General features: G+C 53.3%; 5 protein-coding genes across 5 annotated transcripts; 1 reads left to right on the top strand and 4 right to left on the bottom strand.

The window, feature by feature from the left end:
* Positions 1 to 2,333: 2,333 nt before the first annotated feature.
* Positions 2,334 to 4,402, bottom strand: BO72DRAFT_486062 (cytochrome P450). Its single transcript, XM_040947927.1, has 4 exons — positions 4,266 to 4,402; positions 3,089 to 4,201; positions 2,857 to 3,023; positions 2,334 to 2,798 (listed from the first exon to the last, which is right to left on the bottom strand). The coding sequence occupies exons 1-4, from the start codon at positions 4,335 to 4,337 to the stop codon at positions 2,639 to 2,641; spliced, it is 1,512 nt and encodes a 503-aa protein (XP_040801269.1). The 5' UTR covers positions 4,338 to 4,402; the 3' UTR covers positions 2,334 to 2,638.
* A 1,565-nt stretch (positions 4,403 to 5,967) lies between these two features.
* Positions 5,968 to 7,821, bottom strand: BO72DRAFT_108042 (pepsin-like aspartic protease). Its single transcript, XM_040938923.1, has 3 exons — positions 7,562 to 7,821; positions 7,164 to 7,470; positions 5,968 to 7,101 (listed from the first exon to the last, which is right to left on the bottom strand). The coding sequence occupies exons 1-3, from the start codon at positions 7,736 to 7,738 to the stop codon at positions 6,251 to 6,253; spliced, it is 1,335 nt and encodes a 444-aa protein (XP_040801268.1). The 5' UTR covers positions 7,739 to 7,821; the 3' UTR covers positions 5,968 to 6,250.
* A 2,735-nt stretch (positions 7,822 to 10,556) lies between these two features.
* Positions 10,557 to 12,878, bottom strand: BO72DRAFT_458826 (uncharacterized protein; the record flags this gene model as incomplete). Its single annotated transcript, XM_040946397.1, has 8 exons — positions 10,557 to 10,794; positions 11,266 to 11,349; positions 11,431 to 12,074; positions 12,125 to 12,202; positions 12,303 to 12,342; positions 12,668 to 12,676; positions 12,754 to 12,800; positions 12,870 to 12,878. The coding sequence occupies 8 exons, from the start codon at positions 12,876 to 12,878 to the stop codon at positions 10,557 to 10,559; spliced, it is 1,149 nt and encodes a 382-aa protein (XP_040801267.1).
* Positions 12,879 to 13,293: 415 nt separating this feature from the next.
* On the bottom strand, positions 13,294 to 15,433 carry BO72DRAFT_509525 (carboxylesterase family protein-like protein; the record flags this gene model as incomplete). The annotated part of the gene is made up of 5 exons (XM_040949337.1): positions 15,091 to 15,433; positions 14,907 to 15,030; positions 14,534 to 14,767; positions 13,965 to 14,432; positions 13,294 to 13,892 (listed from the first exon to the last, which is right to left on the bottom strand). The coding sequence occupies exons 1-5, from the start codon at positions 15,349 to 15,351 to the stop codon at positions 13,294 to 13,296; spliced, it is 1,686 nt and encodes a 561-aa protein (XP_040801266.1). The 5' UTR covers positions 15,352 to 15,433.
* An 801-nt stretch (positions 15,434 to 16,234) lies between these two features.
* Positions 16,235 to 18,024, top strand: BO72DRAFT_468553 (alpha/beta-hydrolase; the record flags this gene model as incomplete). Its single annotated transcript, XM_040946909.1, has 5 exons — positions 16,235 to 16,477; positions 16,529 to 17,029; positions 17,081 to 17,308; positions 17,373 to 17,376; positions 17,426 to 18,024. 5 exons carry the CDS (start codon positions 16,235 to 16,237, stop codon positions 18,022 to 18,024), a joined length of 1,575 nt encoding a protein of 524 aa, XP_040801265.1.
* Positions 18,025 to 18,438: the final 414 nt, after the last annotated feature.

Raw genomic sequence — 18,438 nt, 5'->3', positions numbered from 1 at the left:
AATTGCAGACGGGCGTGAATAGGCGAGCTGCAACACGTGTAAAGACAAGTCTCCAGGACTAAAGACTCGATATACGTCTTTGAGAAGCACTTAAGTTTTTCTAAAGGTGATCAACACAATTGTCGGGAAGTAATGTCTGGCTTATCCTTTATCAATGAACATGAACGAATCCAAACATAGATCCAAGAATCCCTGGGCTTGGGTTTGGGCTTCGGTAATGGCTCTTATGTCTGTCTTGCACGCTTGACCTTGACGCGAGACGAGGCGAGGTCTTGAGGGCTGCCGTGCGAACATCCCAGCAATGGCAAGGATCGCTCGGGACTGGCTGCCCAATGCAGGCACCAGACCCGGAGACCCGCGGTAGGGCTCGGCACTAACAGCCCGACCGGGTGCTCCCGTACGAAACCACTCGGCCCAGCACCATAACTCCGGCTACTAGGGTCTCGCTAAGCCTCTTTGAGCTTCGACTTTGAGACTAAGTCCGCCCTACAACCGCACAGGCCGAGTATACGTGCAAGATGAGATGTTGCAGCCTCTGGCTACAGCAACGGACGAGATTCCACTTCTCATCTCCTCATAATCTACCGGCCTACGTAATCCCTGAGGAAAGCTAATGTATTCCACGACGCCTGTGATTCCACCTTGCCACTTCGGGGCAATGCCACCCTGCTTCAGTCATGAAAACCAGGGTCGTCCCCGGCTGAAGACGGTAGAACTTTCTCCCTTAAGTCTCCGACTCGGTGCTGGAGGTAGTACGGGTCCCTCCAACAAGGCAATGTCACTGTGTGTGCCCTGAAGCCCTGAGGCAGTCCCATCTCGTTGGCTCTTCACAACTGGTTGACCTCCGTGCAGTCTTACCGAATGATTTCACTTTAGTCACCATCTTCGCCAACTTTCGGATTCTCAGCTGGCCAATTGACTTGAGGGAATCGGGTTATAGCAAGTCAAATTTCAGCTGACGGGGAACGAACACCCCGGTCCTATACTGTGCCAATTTGCCGTACGGTACATAGCGGCCTATGGCACGCTAAGGCCAGTCTGCCACTCATCCTCTATTGTAGAACCGGAGTCTCAAGCGAATGTGTGTGGTTGATCAAGCTGTTGCAGTGTGCAGGACGCGCGTCACATTCTCCCCCATCCAAAATGGGCCACAGTTTAAACCTCAAATACTGAGCTAGACGAGTCGTTAATCTGTAGATTCACACCTTAGGTCTCTCGAGAATTGACCGGAGCCGTTCACGAGCTATCCCCGCTACGACTAGGCCTGGGTGGAGAGACTCTTGATTTGAAGGAACGGCTTTAGAGGTCGAGGCGAGGTTCTCGCTAACATCAGCTAGCCTGTCGCGGCGGTGTGAGAATGCCCTTCTGCTCCATGCTGTGTGATCACGGGCCCGCTCGCGATTATGCGGCAGCACCACAGCTAAAGGACTTCTACCAGGCACATCCTTCATTTACGCTTCATTGACCTGAGTGCCATGCTGTGATGGTAACTGTCGGACTATTCAGTCAGGAGATGATATCGGCGGAGTTTTCTCCTCCTCATCAATGTCGGTGTGGTCCCAAAATCACGGTATCTCAACTTGTGACAAAAGGTTTTGGCCGCGCTGGCGATAGGTTGTGAGACTTGATGTGCTGTCTTGGTCGAAAGGCGCTGATAAACCACCAACTCGCTTGGGACAGTAGATCCATGCCATCGATATCTCTTTTAAGGCGACATGGCAAGAAGGCTCTCATCATTATCTTGCTGGTCTCTTCCTGAGCCCCCTCATTCTTCGACATCAACGTGTGCTACTGAATCTAGATGCAAACGTTGCGATGTGGCATATTTTGCGATGGACCCTGCTTTTGACGATTGAACGGCTCAGCCATGGCTGAAAAAGGAAAGTAAGTCTTCTTCACTTTGACGGGGACATGGCGATCTTGTTGCTGGGTGATAATATACAAACAATATCAGTGCCTTGTTCAAGTCACGATAGATAAGCTATGACAAAGGGGTAGTAGAGTCGGTCTGAGGACCGGTAAGTGAGGATAGTGGACCAATTGATCCTCCCGCCGAAATAAGAGACCTTGATCCGCAATCTTTCTCAAACTCACCCGCAATCCACAGCTACCTGCTTCTTGGCGGCAAAGGAGATCAACTGTTCCCTCGTATCACACCGAGTGGGCATCTCACCTTTGCGTGTAGACCGTCACATTCCTACACTACACTAAAATCCCGGCGGATGATTTTGAACGAAGCCTATCCACACCGAGCCCCGGACAAACATTCATCGTGGCCTCTCTCTTTCCCTGTTATGCAAACCGATCCAGTGGATCACGAGACAAGTTGCATCCTCGACATCAGTCCCGATGAAGCATTATGCTCTCGTGGGGAGCAGTGGCCGTGCCAGCCTGCTCAATACGAGCTTGGCTCACAATTACACCAATCCTCGTGTTCTGACGGCCCTTCGCATAACGTTCTGTCTCTGTTCGTTCACTCTTACCATATTGAATTCCCCTAAACATGTCTCATCGATAATATGCTTCCAAATCCTACAAAAACCGCACTCGCACACTCAGTCCCTGGTTTCACACCGGCTGCATCGTCTCGCCACCAAAACCCACTTCACGCTTCGAGCAAATTAGAATGCCCAGCTTACTACACCGGACCCCTCGGCTTGAGCTTCACCATCAGCGCGGACTTATCCCACAACAGATGACATTCTTGGTCCAGCCAATCCGACTCCGTATCCTCTAGTTCCATGTCGAAATTGAAGATCATGCGGGCCAGGATGATGCGCATCTCGACATATGCCAAGCTGAAGAAACCACCGTGTCAATAATGTCAGCAAACAAGCAATCGGTGGGGTCACATACTTGCGGCCAATGCAGTTGCGGGGCCCAAAGCTGAACGGCTGCAGCACGTCCCGGTCATCGGTGGCGTATCGCGGGTCGCCGAGGTGGCGCTCGGGGACGAATGCATCCGGGTCGGTGAAGTTGGCCGGAGACCGGTAGGCGGCGTAGTGCGGGATGGAGACACTCGTCTGAGACGGTTAGTTACGGTTCGGATCCACGACTCAACACTCTTCTCTTGGATAAATGTACTGACCCCTCCCGGGACCCAACCCCCAGATATGACATCGCCCTGCGGATCCACCACGCGCGGCAGCCCCACCCCCACCGGTGGAAACAGGCGCAACCCCTCCGTCAGCACCGCCAGACAGTAATGCAGACGATTGACGGAGTCCAGCGTGATCTCCTCCTCTGTCGCAAAGGCGGACCGAACCTCCTGCTGGAGCTTGTCCATCACGCGGGGATTCTTCAACAGCAGGAAAGTCACGCCGGACAGCAAGGTGGCGGTTGTTTCCGACCCGGCGATGATGAGGGTGCTTGCATTGGTGATCATCTCGGGAACACTGATCCCCTTTTCCGTGTTGCCCTGGTGCTTGAGGATATTGGCGAAGAAATCCGGGCGCTCGTTCGTCTTGTTCAACCGGGCCTGCACCTTCTGGGCCGTCAGCTGCACATGCCACCTCTGCTGTTCGAGGACCCGTCTCGGGGTGATCGCGCGCATGAGGTACTGCGTGCCCGGCAGCCGGCGCGCGACGTTGAGGTACGAGGCCACCTTGACGGAGCCGAAGATCAACCGCACCCAGTCGTGGTAGGCCGCGTTGCGGAGGCAGTCGAAGGGCTCGCCGAAGGCCAGGTCGCCGATGATGTCGAAGGTGCAGAAGTTGTACCAGGCTACCATGTCCAGCGGGGCTTGGGCATGTCGGGCGTGCTCGTGCAGCCGCTGCATGAGCAGGTCGACGTAGCCCCGGATGATGGGCTCCTGGCCGCGGAGGGCGCTGTCGGAGAAGGCGTGTGAAAGGAGGCGCCGGAATCGGCTGTGGTCTGCGTCGTTGGACTGGTCGATGCTCGGGACGTTGTCTGCGGTGGGCGGGTACGCGTGACGGTCTTTGGGCTTCTGGCCGTGGCCTGGGCGCGTGCCGTAGATGAGCCTCCAGGCGTCGCTGCTGATGAAGGAGAGCTCGTTGGGCGCGACGCGGACTACGTGCCCGTATCGCTTATGCAGTGCGTTCATCTCCTGCGGGGGTCGACCCCGGAGTGTCATTAGTAGGTACGGGATCCGGGTGGCGGCCATGGACCTGGGGCCGGGGTATTTGGCTAGCGGGTGGAAGAACACGTTGTAGAGCATAATGCTGATCAAGGGTACAGATATCTGTGCGGTTCGGTGATGATTAGATAGGGAGTCGGAGTTCCTGCTGAGATATGTGAGCACTTACGACTACAACGAGCAGCCCCAAGGCGGGTACATCCGATACCGGGCCAGCGGGAAATCTCTGGATAGCGGCCATTCTGCAAGAATATCACACACTCAATAATAGAGATTAGCTTGCAATAACGGTCTTTGAGAGCAAATACTGAGTAATTGTCCCAGCGTGTCCATCCAGTTTATATCAGTCTCCATGGTAAGAACCCCGCACCTGCTCGCTCTCGCTTAGACAATGGTGCCGCATACCCTGGTCCAAGTCCTGTACCATGACAAACTAGATTCCCAGCTTGCCCGGTTGATTGTGTTCTGTATGAATCCCCTAGCTCTCAGTGGGATCAAAAGCCTTCACCGCGCATGGGGGATTAATTACTTGTGCAGCCGCACAGACTGTCGATCCCCGTTTGCTAAAGCTGACAGGCTGTCAAAAAGCGGCTAAACTGCCTCGCACACTTGTTGAGCTGCGTGCAAGTACTTCGACTGGAAAAGATCAACATGTTGTGCGATATAATAGCCAGTGTGTGATTTGCTTGGGATGGCTACAGGAGTGTACCACGAGTGGGGCTGCTGTGGATCAGCGGGCGGGGTTGCGGCCGAGTTCCCCCTACCCGTACGGCCCGCTGTTCACCTTCGCTCATCCCCTTCACCCTGAGACCGAGGAGAAATGGCTTGGAAATAACTGATTAAGCAACTCAACCTTTTACTTAGGAGGGCTGAATGTGATAACATCATGGCCTCTGTCTTTGAAAGTTTTTTCCTCCTACTATATCTGAACCGCAAGCTCAAGAATAAAGAGGCAGTTAACCTGCCCGTGTCGACAAACATGTAGTTTAACCAACCACATCAGATGGATTCTGAGAAGATCAAGACATGCACGAGAATAGTCTCAGGTGATCCTCCCTTGTGTCAACTTCCTGCACAAGAATTTGATAAGCAAGTAATAGCCCCAGACTTACCTACAGTGGCTGTACACAAACTGCCAATGAAAGAATCAGGGGAACATTCAGTTTAAGCAAGCTACGACAACTACACAAAAATAAGAACGTGACAGTCTGTACTAAAGTCTTATGACCTAACATCTTGATTCTTTGCTAAGCATAAGTGTAACTAGTAGGACAAGAGCTGGTATGTTGTGCCGTAACCCGCCGGACACTATGAACAACTACGACGGTAGCGATAAGCTTCGACCCGATCGCGATCAATCCTTGGCAAGGTCACCTAGCGGCGAGTCAATCATCAACTTGCTTACGAATAAGTTACTGTGTGGGAAATTCTTTCGGATCGGAAAGGGCTAATATTGGCAGGTCTAATATTCGAAGAAAGTCCTGGTCCATATGACTTTGGTCTAACCTCAATAAAAAAGCATAGCTAACAGAGACCTCAAAAAATAAGATCGAAAATAAAAGGAAGTCGCCTCCAAAACTCGAAGTCATAAGAAAGAGTTGTGAAAATATCTTCAATCACATAAATGTTAAGATGTTGGGATCGATCAGCCTCTGGGCACCTGGCGATGCTAGTGTGAGATGGGAAGATGTTCATCCTATGGCGGAATATGCCGGTCGGCCAGGGTGCTTGCGCACATCTTTGACTCGCTCTGATCGAAGAAGGGTTTGGGCAAAGGTGACGGTCGGTGGGCCGTGACTTGGTGAAGGGTTGAGGCCTTCACAAGCTAGCCAGCATCTGGAGATAATGCGTCTCCCTGACTCCCGACGGAGCCAATTTCGGAGCCTTGCTCAGGATTATGACCAAAGTGCAAGGCCTTGACATGAACTTCCCCTTTGTTCCTGACTCGTATGATGCTCTAGCCGGCTGTGCTCGTATAGTGGCTAGCGTGGTCTCCACAAGCTGGTTTTTCAGCCCTTTCAAGCAGAAGGGCTAAGCATCCTCTTGGTGCGATTGGTATTCCCTAGAGCGCTGAAGGTTCATTCGGAATGAGAGCTGGTCCGAATGATCTGGCGTGAGAGAGGGGGTTGTAGTGTGAGGCGAGTTTGAACAGCCCTACGAGGCGAGCAACAGAGCTCCGACAACGAATGCCGCACACAGAGAAGAGACGTCGATCCGCAGCAATGTCGCGCGACTCTCCTTCGAATCGCTATCCGAGGACGAGGTGACGCCGGTCGCGTTGGGAATGGCCGAGGAGCCCGTGCCGATCTCGAGGATGTGGTCGTCGCCAGGGTCGGTGTTCGTCTTCGCGATGGCGACTTCGTTGTTCTCCAAATCATAAACCACGTACGCACTGCGCAGGAAGGTATCGCCGAGCACGAACTCTCCTTCGTCGGAGTCTGAGTCCTGGGGCACGATGCCGAAGACGCAGTAGGAGCCCGCATCCAGGAGCAGATCACCCACCGGCACGGAGAGGTTGAAACCCGAGAACTCGAAGACAACATCGTAGTCTTGGTCCGCGACGTCGCAGTCGACGATCGCGTAGCCGGCCCGCGCGACGTACTCGGCGCCCACGGCGCTGATCAGATCCTGGGCGGCGGCGGAGGGGAGGTAGGTCAGCGAGGTGCCGCTGTCCAGAACCCCAACCACGGGGAAGGCGGTGTTGTTGACGCTGGTGCTCTTGGTGCCTGTGACGTGCACCCCGTTGAGGCTGACGGCCAGGGTGTCGTAGACGCCGTTGATTTTCTCGATCGGCAGGGTGTGCAAGCTGCCGGTGTACTTGGCGGTATTGACTCCTCCGAATAGGATGGTGCCTTCTTTGGCGTCCAGGTCATCGAGCCAGAGACTGTACGCGGCGGAGTTGATGAAGCCCTGGTTGGCCAGCGCTTTGGGAAGGTTGGCATAGACTCCGCCTCCAAATTGAGCGGAGGTCTCTCCGCTGGCGTATCCGATACCTAGGACTCCCTCTAGATTTCAGGTCAGCCATGCCTGAGGCAGGAACTAGAGATCGACAGGGGGTTCGACTTACGACTGCTGGTGCTGTTGGTAGCGACACCGAACTGGAAATTCGTCAAGGTGACGTTTCCTAACTTGACAGTATCGTTCACATAGTCGCCCGCGGCTTCGCTTCCATCCACGTATTGAATCACGAAATCATCATTGACCAGAGAGTATGTCGAGGAGGCCGAGGAGTCATAAGTGCCGTAGGAGTTGTTGGAGCTGTCGGAGCCAGTACCCGCCGCGTTGACCCAAAGATCGCTACTTCCGGTGTCGATGATGACGCTGACGTTTTGTCCGGGGGTGCCCAGCTCCAGGCTGATGATGTAGTCTACCTCCTATTCAATCCTGTTGTCAGTCACTTTCTTCAATCCAGAGAATGTATGCGGCAAAGCAACAAGGGGGAGGTGAAGAGGGCGCACAACGTACATTATTCCCGATATCGACGTCAACAGTGGCTCGTTTGTGTGAAGATCGAATCGCGTTGTGTCTCCGCTGGACATTGTATTGTAGAGTCGCCGGTTGACTGCGTTCGTGCAGGGTAAGCGCCGAAATGGGCTGGATCAGGCCGCCGGCCAGCGAGAGAAGGAGGGCGAGATTCTTCATGATGGGGATGGGACGGACAGCTTTAAGGGCGGTAACAATGCGTCGAAGGGAGGGGGCTGGAGGGTAGTTATACTGCAACGAAATTTAGCATGGCGTCATGGTTGCCTGCCACCATGGTCCACTTCAATGGCTTCCGATCAAGCCGCTTGATGAATCTGATGAATCTTTAGTTTTTGTTGCTGGAGCCACGCGGCCCCTTCGGAAGTAGGGCGGGTGGTTTTGGGTGGTTTTGGGTTAGGCAGATGCGATTTGGGATTGACGATGACGCGGCTGTGGCTTTGCCGCCAACCCAACTGGGAGGTTCTGCTTTCGGCTGTCTCGGCCTCTAGCAGTAGACTAGCCCTGCTTCGGCCTTCGCGGGAAACTTAATTTCCGTCATTGTCTGTGTTGCCTGAGGCATAGGAGTGCTCAGCCACCGCCAGCCCATCCTGCGCCATGCAAGGCTTGGCTTTCATCCAGCTAATCAACCATTCGAGTCGATGGACTCGTGGACGACTTCGCATTGGACCCAGCCAATCGCCGCCCCGACCGCTAAACACCGAACTTCGCCCTTCAACTCCGTCCGCATCTCATTTCAAGATCACGAGGCACTGGAGAGAGCATCAAGCAAGGTCCTGTCCAGCTGGATTTAGAATCGGCCAGTGGTGTCTGACCTGGCATAACCAACACTGAGAGTGCCGTTATTACGCACATTAATCGAGACCGGTGACGTTCATCGATCTCGAATTGACCATTCCTATTCCTGGAACACATCCCTTCATCTCCTTTATACATAATATTGAATACTGATTGTTGACCTCAACAATGACTAGTCTACTCGACAAAAGAGAGAGCAAAAAGGAAATCGTCACCGAAGCGAAGAACATCAATACGCTATGACGAATTATAGTTCAGACCGCCCAAGGACGAGATCTGACGTGCGAGGGCGAGGCAAGGTCACGTGCAGTGATGGGCTTCCGGGATAGCATCATCTCTGGTATCAGACTGACATACGTCCTCCCGACGCTCGCGGATCAAGTCGATCGCGGGAAAGTCAAGCAGAAACAGCTTTGAAAGAGCCCTCTAAAGCCCATCAAAAGAGCGCCTCAACAACGAAGTCCATCGTCCAGCCGCGGAGGTCTGGAAAGAGGCGACCCCGCGCTTTCCGGCAGTATACAACATCCCCGCAACCGCAACCTCATCTACCAGGTAAAATGCGACTGGAAATCAACGACAAAAAGGCAGATATTCAAGTGTGCCTGCCCCCGGCTTGGGTTGAACGCTCGACCTTTAGGCGGCCAAAAAAATTAGGTAAGGACATTATGGACATTCGAGGCGACTGCAAAGTAATTTCTCCTTTGCTGTCGCCTCGGATGCGATAGATTCTTTTCTAAAATGGCTTATGAACCTGCACCCCTACCCGCTCGCCAGCGGTTTAGAGACCAGCATCAGCTCTGGTACTTTATAGATAACACAGTAAGCTTCCCCTTGGTCTCGCGCTCATTTTGATATGCGATTCCCGAGATTTCAGCATGGGGGTTGTCGAATGGTGCCAGAAAGGTGCCCGGTGAGGCGTACTAGGTCTACTGGGGCATGGGCAAGGAGCTCGGGAAGGCAGCAAGGCACTAAGGCATCAAGGTAGAAACGCGGCATGGCACTAAGGCAGCGAGGCATCACAGCACCTAGGCAGCAGCCCCAGCAGGGCTGGAAGATCATTAGAGCCTGGGTTAATTCTAGCATCATTACTCGAACTACTCTTGATGACTGAAAACCTGAATTCCTCAAGCATTGGTCATGGGGGAATTAGTTAACATTCGGGTATTAGTCAAGGTGGCAGTGTTTACGAGAACTCATACATCAGCAGGGCATATCGTTTCCCTAGAGAATAATTCAACAAAAAGTAAGTACAATTATCTCATCCAGAATACTGATAATGGTTCCTTTGTTGGGCTTCTACGAAGCTCGAAATTCCCCCTATTATTTACCCCGAAACGCTAGAGGAGGTGGGGATCTACCGTTCATCTGCCGAGGTGTTCTTGCCTCAGGCACTAGGGCCAACCACCCATTCCGTACTACAGATCTCTTTCACTCGAACCCAGCTGATGACTTCTCATTGCTTTGCATCCAGACAGAAGTGACTGTATTACTATGGACAGCTATCTTCAACTAGCGCCTTGAATCCCCGATAGGCTCAGTATTGTGACTGAAGACGTGTATCGGAAACATCTAAAGCCTACTGTCAACAGCTGGCCGAAGTTCCTTGCGGCCATGTTTCTTTGACCCCATCTGACCTACGAGGGGTGCACTGACGGTGGTCGCGGCTCTCTAAACAACTGGGCCTCGAGCGACCGGAAGACAGTGCATATGATTCTCACATCCAAAAAGCGTAGGCTCTATATTATTTCTGGGGGTTGGGTCAAGCATTGGCAAAACACAGACTGTATATCGGCCCCGTCCCTTTCGGAGACTAGCTGGTTCCAAAGGCTTGTTTTGCCGGAGGTTTGAGCTTTTTTTCAGGGCTCTCACCTACTCACGTGATTCATCGTCGAGGTCTGTGAATCGAATCTATGTATTGAGATTCAGGACAGGCGGCGTACCCTACCGTTCTTTGTCTATTCCTCTTATAGAGCTGTATTATATTCGCTGTGTATTACGAGTGGAATCAGGTATATCGCAATGATCTCAACATGCGCCTAGGAGAGAGCCGCTAATGTCCTCACTCAAAAACCGCTCTCGATACATCTGTTCCCTGCCATCCCGCGACCAAATACCTCACACATACTCGGCCTCACCCTCCCTGTTCTTCTTACGAGGTCTTTTCTCCGCTTGTAAGCAAAAATCAAAGAGCGGCAGCGCCTTGGGGATTAGATGCGGAGGTAGCGAGGAAGTTCTTGTCCAAGTCTGTGACCTCTACCTTGACGCTTTCATCCGCCAGTTGCCGCTGTGAAAGTTTCTTGAAAGCTGATTTTGACATCTGGACGCGAAGTCTCGCTGAACCGGATCTGTCCCGGTGCTTCTCCGTCCACCCGCCCGTTTCCCGAAGCCCTTCCCATTTTCTCCTGTAAAGTTGTATCGGCCTACCTAAATATGAGTAGCGCTAGTTTTCCAAACAGAAATCATGCAGACTGCTTTTTCAAAGCAAGGCGTGTGAAGTCCTGTTGTTCATATACCCTAGTCGGAAGAGCTTTAGCACAGGCGACGCAATTCCAGGCTCATGCGCGCGGATTATGTGCAGCTGCGCTGGCTTGGATAAATTTGGAGAACCATAAATAGTGTGGACATCAGATTTCAGGCATGTGGCTCGACTCGAGTGATTAGATAAGACATAGTGACGTTCAATCAAAGCTCAGGTGAAACATGAGCCTGGCAAAATGCGCTGGGGATCGAACCGAAGCAGGTGTCTCGTGAGGATTGTATGCGCTGTGACGCCGTTAACTCGTCAAATAGCGCTAAAACCGACGGACACAGATGTGTTATAATCAACGAGGGTTATTTGTACAAATCCCATTGATGTTAAATCTTAGCAATCGACCGAGACAGCCGCATACAGAACAGCATGGCACTGAAGATCCGTCACGTTGTAGGAACTTCCTTCGCAATTGGACCCGCTCCACGTTTCCACCACACAACCACTGCAGCGACCAAAGATGTTAGCAAGCGTGCACATATTGAGTGGAATGGAGCAGCAAGGGGGTCCATAGAAGAAGACGCACCTGTTCTGAGTCACCTGGAGCGAGGTCTTGTCGGACGTGACCGCCATGCAGGTAGAGACATTGCTCTGCGTCACGGCAAAGCTATCCTCATTGCCGCCACAGGTATCGTTAGCATACATCTTCACTACGGCAGGATAGGCGCTGTTCTGGGTTGGAGCGGTGATAACTGAAGCCTCAGTGGTGGAGCTAGATGGGGTGGTCGTTGTTGTTGTTGTCATCGATCTCGTCGCTGCGGTCGTTGTTTGTGCGGTCGTCGTCGTGCGAGTTGTACTCGAAACGGTCGTGGTCAATACAGATGAATGATTACTGCTTGAAACATCTTTGTTCTCGGTATGTGTCTTGTGCTGACTGCCAACCACGCCTCCCACCACAGCCGCCACTATTACCACTACCAGGACCACTAGGCCACTCAGCACCCAGCATCGCCGCGTTCCAAATGTCCGGCTGCTCGCTTTGTGTTCAACCAGCGCCTGCTGCTGCTCTTTCTGGGCCGCCAACTCCGCGTCGACCACGAAAAGTGGTGGTGTCTTCGACTCAGGAGTCGAGTAAAAATGACCATGGCTGTACGATGTCACCTCCGGCTGGCTGTGGGGATCTTCTTCGATATATGCCCGCTCCTTTTTACCACACAAGTTGTTAAAGGCCTGTCTGGTACGCAGTATCTCAAACGCAAGGAGTTTCGCAGAAGGCGTACCATTGGAAAAGTCGAGTTTCGTGTGCTAGAGCTGGATTGCAAGTGGTGAGAGAGACGGTGAAGGTTGAGTTGGGGCTTCTGACAGACAAGCAAGCAATAAAAGAGAAGAAGAAAAGAGGGGAGGAAGAAGAGAGAAAAGAGAGCAGCAAGCGGGACGAGCTGAGCCGCGCCTTCGTACAGTATATTGCGACCGTTGTTTAGCTAGAGCAACCATGAACCTGAAAGTGGAGTAAGGAGCTGAGAAAATGCTAACGAATGAGTGTCTCGAACAAATCTTGTAGGTGAAGAAGGGTGCTGATGGCCCACGGAAACGTGCGATGATATGCGCTACGGTATTTAGTGCCTCTACTTTGCACATTCTGAGCCAGTCACAGGCGCTGGAGAGGAACATTCTGGCCCCCAATTAACAAAGGTCAGTAGATTAGTTTGTCTGGCGTACATAGTGGACACTAATGTCGCGACTCGATACCCCAATTTACCTAGTTTGATGGCCCGAATAGCTCGGTTATGAGTCTATCGCTTGACTAGGTTAAAATACCTCACTGTCGAGACCTATAATTGTGTGATTATTATTGATACCAAGTCATAAGTTACCTAGCCTCCGGGTAGACTGGGACCCACTCGCCTACCTTTTAAGCCAGTCACCTTTTATCCCAGCCCAGACGAAGATGCATCCCTTGAAGCCAAGGTAGGTTAAGCATCGATAATTAATGACCAGAAAGCCCTTGGTTCGTCATGATCTTACCTGGTTCATAATTAGTATTGGCGTCTTGTGACTACTTCTCGGACTATCAGTCTATAGATGCACACTAGGTCCTTTAGTCCCGGGACAATGTTGTTGATTTATATATCTCGCCGACCAGAGAGAGACGATTTATCCTGGCCACCCAGCAATGCTATTTCTATCGGAGTAATCTTTTACTCTTCTTTGAGGAAGACAGGATGTAAAATTTGAGAGTCCGATTACTCTATTCTAACGCAAGTGGACGTTGGGACAGCAGGCCGTCTGTCATCGCAGTCATAATCAACACCCACATACAACACATACAACCATTGCTCCTCATTCTTCACCCTTCTCCCTTATCAATCACCATCATCTCATTACTAAATAAGACCTACCAGATCCCCTTGCTCTACAACGCTTACCGCCCATACTCCAACGCCAAACTCTAGATCAACCGAATCCCCTCCTTCCGCCAATCATCCCGCTCCACAAAGGTAGTCACATTCGCGTCCCAGACGACAATTTCTGGCGCCTCGACACGATAGACAGGCCACTGCACCCCGTCCTGGGTGGCGTTGCGACCGCGCCCCAGCCAGGCATTAGGGTCGAGACGGGTGACGAAGCTCGCCCACGAGCCGGCCATCAGATAGCTGAGCTCGGCGTAGCTCGCCGGCATCCCCGCAAAGGGACTTGGGTCATAACCCTCCCCGGCGAGATTGTTGAAGATGAAGGCTACGTCGGAGAAGTGCTCCACCCCGACCTCCCACGCGAGGCCCGCCGGCTTGGTGTTGAAGCGGTAGCAGTACGCGGGTATCCCCCGGGCGGCCCAGACCTCGCAGGTGCGTCGCCGTGAGGCGATGAAGACCTGGTCGCCGTAGTAGGCGGCCGTCTGCCGGAAGCTGGCGCCGTAGGACTGCGGGAAGGTGATGTTGGTGCCGCCTAGCTCCTCGGTTGAGGGGATGCCGAAGGTGGTTGTGTTCGGGTAGAGGGTGAGGAGACGGGTTGCCATGGTGTCGTTTAGGGCTAGTTGGTAGCTGGATGTTTCTGGGTCATCAGGTTGTCTGGTTTAGCACAAGCCTCCAACTTTATTAATCTGACAGGGTCAAAAGCACATACCAGTCATCCAGCCTCTCAATTCGAGGGAGGTATTCACCGGCTTCGGACACTGCGTCGTGCCCTCGTCGGTCGTCGTGCCGGCAATGATCGGCACGTGCACGAATGCCCCATCTTCTAGCTGTTGGCTGGGGTAGCGGGCCACAAAATCACCGTCGATGGTCGGTTCCCACCCCGTGTTGTACGTAGTCGTATTGAGGATATTGTTCAGGGTGGCAAAGGGGAGGTCGCGCAGACAGTCCAGCTTGGTGGAGTTCTGGTCGCTTCCGCAGCCGGCGGCTGCGACAATCCCATCAAACCTCCCTTGATATTCGGAGGTCAGGTTCAATGGCCCCTGTGGAATGACGGGGCCAGACTCCATGATTCCCGCGCGGAATAGCTTATCGTCTCGTCCGTCGAACGCGCGAAGATGGTAGCCCACGCTCTCCGACCCGGCACTTTGTCCGTAAATAGTGATTCTGTCCGGGTCACCTGCGGATTTCAAATATCTTGTGTGAGATGATCCGCATACTTCTGGTATAGAGGGTAGATAGCCAGAAAGGGGTATGAGAAGAGAGTAAAAGATAACGGACCTCCAAATCCCGCGATGTTCTCCTTGATCCAATGTAGAGCTAGTCGCTGGTCCTTGAGACCGAGATTCAACGCCCCGCTGGCAGCCACCTCGTCGCCGTTCAGGAAACCAAAGGGTCCCAGACGGTAAGCTAGACTCACTGCAATGATGGGTTGATTGATGACGGCGGAGTTGTTGACAATGAAGGTTAGGTTATATCGCTTATCCGGAGTACCTCCTTCTTTGAAGCCACCGCCTGCAGGACGAACATGGTCAGCACAAAAGGAAAAAAACAAAAGAAAGAAAGAAAGAAAGAAAGAAAGAAAGAAAAACATAACATAAGTTACAGGCAAACGATAGACATGGCCGACGCTGGTACAGTTGGATTATCTTACCATGGATCCATACCAACACTGGCAGACTGTCATTCTCGTAGCCAGACGGTCGGACTACGTTAAGATAGAGACAATCCTCGCTCTGGAGGTACCCTTTCTGATCCCCACCGTAGCCAATACACTCCTGCAAACGAGCTTCACTTAGAACAGAACACCATAACATCAACCAGAGGGAATTGCTCACAAAGGCATATTTGGTTGCCGGGCGGGCTCCCGTCCACGAGGTATTCAGGGACTCCGGGTTCGCAAACCGTCGACGTTCCAATGGTGGACGAGCGAAAGGGATTCCCAGAAAGAGATCCTGCTGATACTCGGGGAGGTATTCACCCGAATAAGTCCCATTCAAGGTCTCCCCAATTGGGGAATTTGCCTGTACCGCAACCGACGTGACTGGAGTTGAGTTGCAAAGTACTGCATACAAAAGGAAGCAGAAGAACGACCACATTGCTGCCTGGGAGAGTAGTGAAATTATTCGTGCTTGTAGACTTCTGCCCGGTAGTGAATCCAAGTCTGGCGGAAGAGCTACGTGTCACTTATAGGCCTACGAGGCATGTCCTACGCTTCGCTTTGCCGAGTCTATTCCATTGCCAAACGTTTCACCATACAATTTCTCGCCAATTTCTCGCTAAGCATTCGGGGTACAATGGAATGAGCATGCACATGGAATGACGAGGGTGTAGTAACCGATGGTACCAGTATTCCGTCCGAGGTCATGCGGGGTGCTCAAGGCTCCTTCTGTGGGGTTAAGAGAAGATGAAGCATGTCCCAGTGGAGAAGTGGGTTTACCCCGCGTGGTGCCTCCGAGAATCGGCAACGTCCGACGTTAAACGTTAGTCTCATATCAAAGAGTATGATATAATTCAATTTGAGCTAAAAGCACACTAAATTAGCGGTAAGAGCCCCCCTCTCGCTTGCACGTCAGACACTCGGAGTTAAGGGAAGAAGCTTTATGTTACCTGCCCAGCCAAGAATTGAGCATGTTTCGGGCGGGAATCGTCGGGATTGCAAGCCGATATCTTGTTTCCCAACGGCTTGATGGAAGATTTGGGCTGTAGCTCTAGTCTTCCCGAATTGGGGGTCCTTTGCGAGACAGACTTGATCAATGAGAGGAGACCCGATCAAGTGGGGACATACGACGACGAGCCCTCGAGCCCTCTGCTGCTCATGATACAAATGTTTCCAGGGTCTGTTTATGTCTGGCTACCTTGTCACAACCAGTGCACCATCCATTGCCCTTTCCTGGCCACAATCGCACGAAGACTTACTTAGACCTTTGCGCTGATACGTGCCTTATTCACGAAGAAGGAAAGTGACCGGCCCACTGTACCATGCTGCGCCTCATATCGGTGGCCTACCTCCTCGTAGGCTCACCCATTGCGACCAGTCCCCCAATGGGCACGACACTCAATGGAACCCACAGCGGGGTGTACTCAACCTCATTCGAGCAGGACTTCTTCTTGGGTATCCCATACCTGCAAGCCCCCGTCGATGACCGACGCTTTCATCCCGCCGATAGTCTCACGGGCAGCTGGGATGGCACGCGCAACGCGACGGCCTACGCCCCTTCCTGCGTAGGATACGCCTCTTCCGACCCTCCCGAGCAGATGTCCGAGGACTGCTAGTACCTCAACATCGTGCGACCGCACCAGAACACGTCCGAGACCGACCCCCTCCCCGTGGTAATCTACTTCCACGGCGGCGGCTTCTCCGGCGGCAGCGCGCACGACGGTCGCTACAACCTCAGCTCCTTCGTTGCGCGGTCTGTCCAACAGAACCAGCCCGTCATAGCCGTCAGCTTCAACTACCGACTGAGCGCCTGGGGGTTTCTGTATAGCAACCAGATCCGCGACACGGGAGCGACCAACGTAGGCCTCCGGGACCAGCGGTACGCTCTGCAGTGGGTGCAGGAAAACATCGCCGGGTTCGGAGGCGATCCCCGGCGGGTGACCGTCTGGGGCCAGGGGGCTGGGGCCTCCAGCGTTGGCTTTCAACTGACGGCGTACGCGGGGCGTGACGACGGCCTCCTGCGCGCCGCCATCATGCAGAGCGGGAACCCCGTGCCCTCCCGCGGGCTTAACGGCACGCAGTACTTCCAGCCGTTGTATGACGCTCTCACCCAACAGGTGCATCCCTCTCCCGCGTTCGCGCTGGAGTATGGGATGGTCCCTGGAAAGGACACATGCTGGGTCAGCCCGGATAGCATGGCGTGTCTGCGGACGGTACCATTTGCCGAGATGAACGCCGCCATCAATGCCACGAGCCCGCACGGCTGGTTCCCCGTCATTGACGGGGATATTGTCCCCGAGCAGCCGAGTCGCTCACTGTACACGCGCAAATTCGTCCCGGTGCCGATCACCCTCGGGGCCGCGACGGACGAAGGAACCGCGCAAATGCCGGCTGGAGTGGAAATCGAGACAGACGAGGACTTTGCGGACTTGGTTGCCAGTAAGGATCCCTGATTGGCAGTCGTGTACTTGATATACTCTCTGCAGTCTGACGTGACTAACGGCGCGTACTAGATCCGCAATCGTACGGCGTCGCTCCGGGGCTCGCCTTGCCGCAAGTGCTAGTCGACCAGATCACCACCGCCTACGCCAACGTCTCCTCAGTGCCGGCTGTGAAAGCTCGTCTGTACCAGGGGGATTCAACGGTCATCGCCCACCGACGCCAGGCGTGCGCCACCTGGTCTCGCAACGATGTGACTACATACTGCTATCGATGGAACATTGCCCTGGACGACGGCCAACGCACTGCACGGCACGGTGACGACCTCCCCTTCATCTTTGACAATACGCGCGGCACCGGCTACGAGAAGATCCCATTGGACAATGAGTCACTCGTGGAGCTGGCAGCCGAGGTGAGCGGAAGCTGGGTCAGCTTCGTCGCGACTTTGAACCCCAACGCCTGGAGGACGGCTAGCAATAGCAGCATTACTGCACCAGCGACAACCACGAAGGGGAGGATTTCAACCTGGCCGCAATACGGGGCCCCGCATCAGTACGCACTGGTCTTTCAGGCTAACGGGACGAGTTACGTCGAGGAGGATACCTGGCGAGCAACCCCAATTCGGCTAATTAACGGGCCTCCGTCAGGGATTGGCGTGGCATATCAACGGTAGATGAGGGCAGAGTAAAGGTGGAGTGGGTTGAAGTTTGGGGAAGAGTCATTGCAGCAGCCACAGAGCGGAAAGATATCTGTCTACGGATTGGATCTATGTGTGTAATCTGTATGGATGGACTGTTTTGGCCTCGTACACCCACTGTATCGTATCTAAAATGATGTTAAGCCTGATTCCAGAGGTAGGTCTCACCCCGTATTTGTCGAAATTTCCAAAAACCTTACATTCATGATGTATCTGCTCGCATATCCTTCGTGATCGATTGGTGTAGACCGCATGGTATCTCCGTGCCAAGCGACGCCGGCAGCGCGAGGCATAATCAAGCACGGCACTTCTCCAACCCGCTCGCAAGGTAGTACTGGAACAAGTAATGATCGGAGCCTTGGCGGTGCATACTTCCAGGGTCCCACAAAT

Source organism: Aspergillus fijiensis (assembly GCF_003184825.1).
Source record: "Aspergillus fijiensis CBS 313.89 unplaced genomic scaffold BO72scaffold_23, whole genome shotgun sequence".
NCBI classification, from domain to species: Eukaryota; Fungi; Ascomycota; class Eurotiomycetes; order Eurotiales; family Aspergillaceae; genus Aspergillus; species Aspergillus fijiensis.
The sequence above is the reverse complement of the archived record's forward strand: the minus strand, read 5'-3'. Positions and strand labels throughout refer to the sequence as shown.

Coding starts and splice junctions, on each gene's coding strand:
- BO72DRAFT_108042 (XM_040938923.1), bottom strand. CDS start 7,738: ATGAAGAATCTCGCCCTCCTTCTCTCGCTGGCCGGCGGCCTGATCCAG. Junction 7,471..7,561: donor ACGTCGATATCGGGAATAAT/GTACGTTGTGCG, acceptor AGGATTGAATAG/GAGGTAGACTACATCATCAG. Junction 7,102..7,163: donor TACCAACAGCACCAGCAGTC/GTAAGTCGAACC, acceptor CCTGAAATCTAG/AGGGAGTCCTAGGTATCGGA.
- BO72DRAFT_486062 (XM_040947927.1), bottom strand. CDS start 4,337: ATGGCCGCTATCCAGAGATTTCCCGCTGGCCCGGTATCGGATGTACCC. Junction 4,202..4,265: donor TGGGGCTGCTCGTTGTAGTC/GTAAGTGCTCAC, acceptor CGAACCGCACAG/ATATCTGTACCCTTGATCAG. Junction 3,024..3,088: donor GGGGTTGGGTCCCGGGAGGG/GTCAGTACATTT, acceptor TAACCGTCTCAG/ACGAGTGTCTCCATCCCGCA.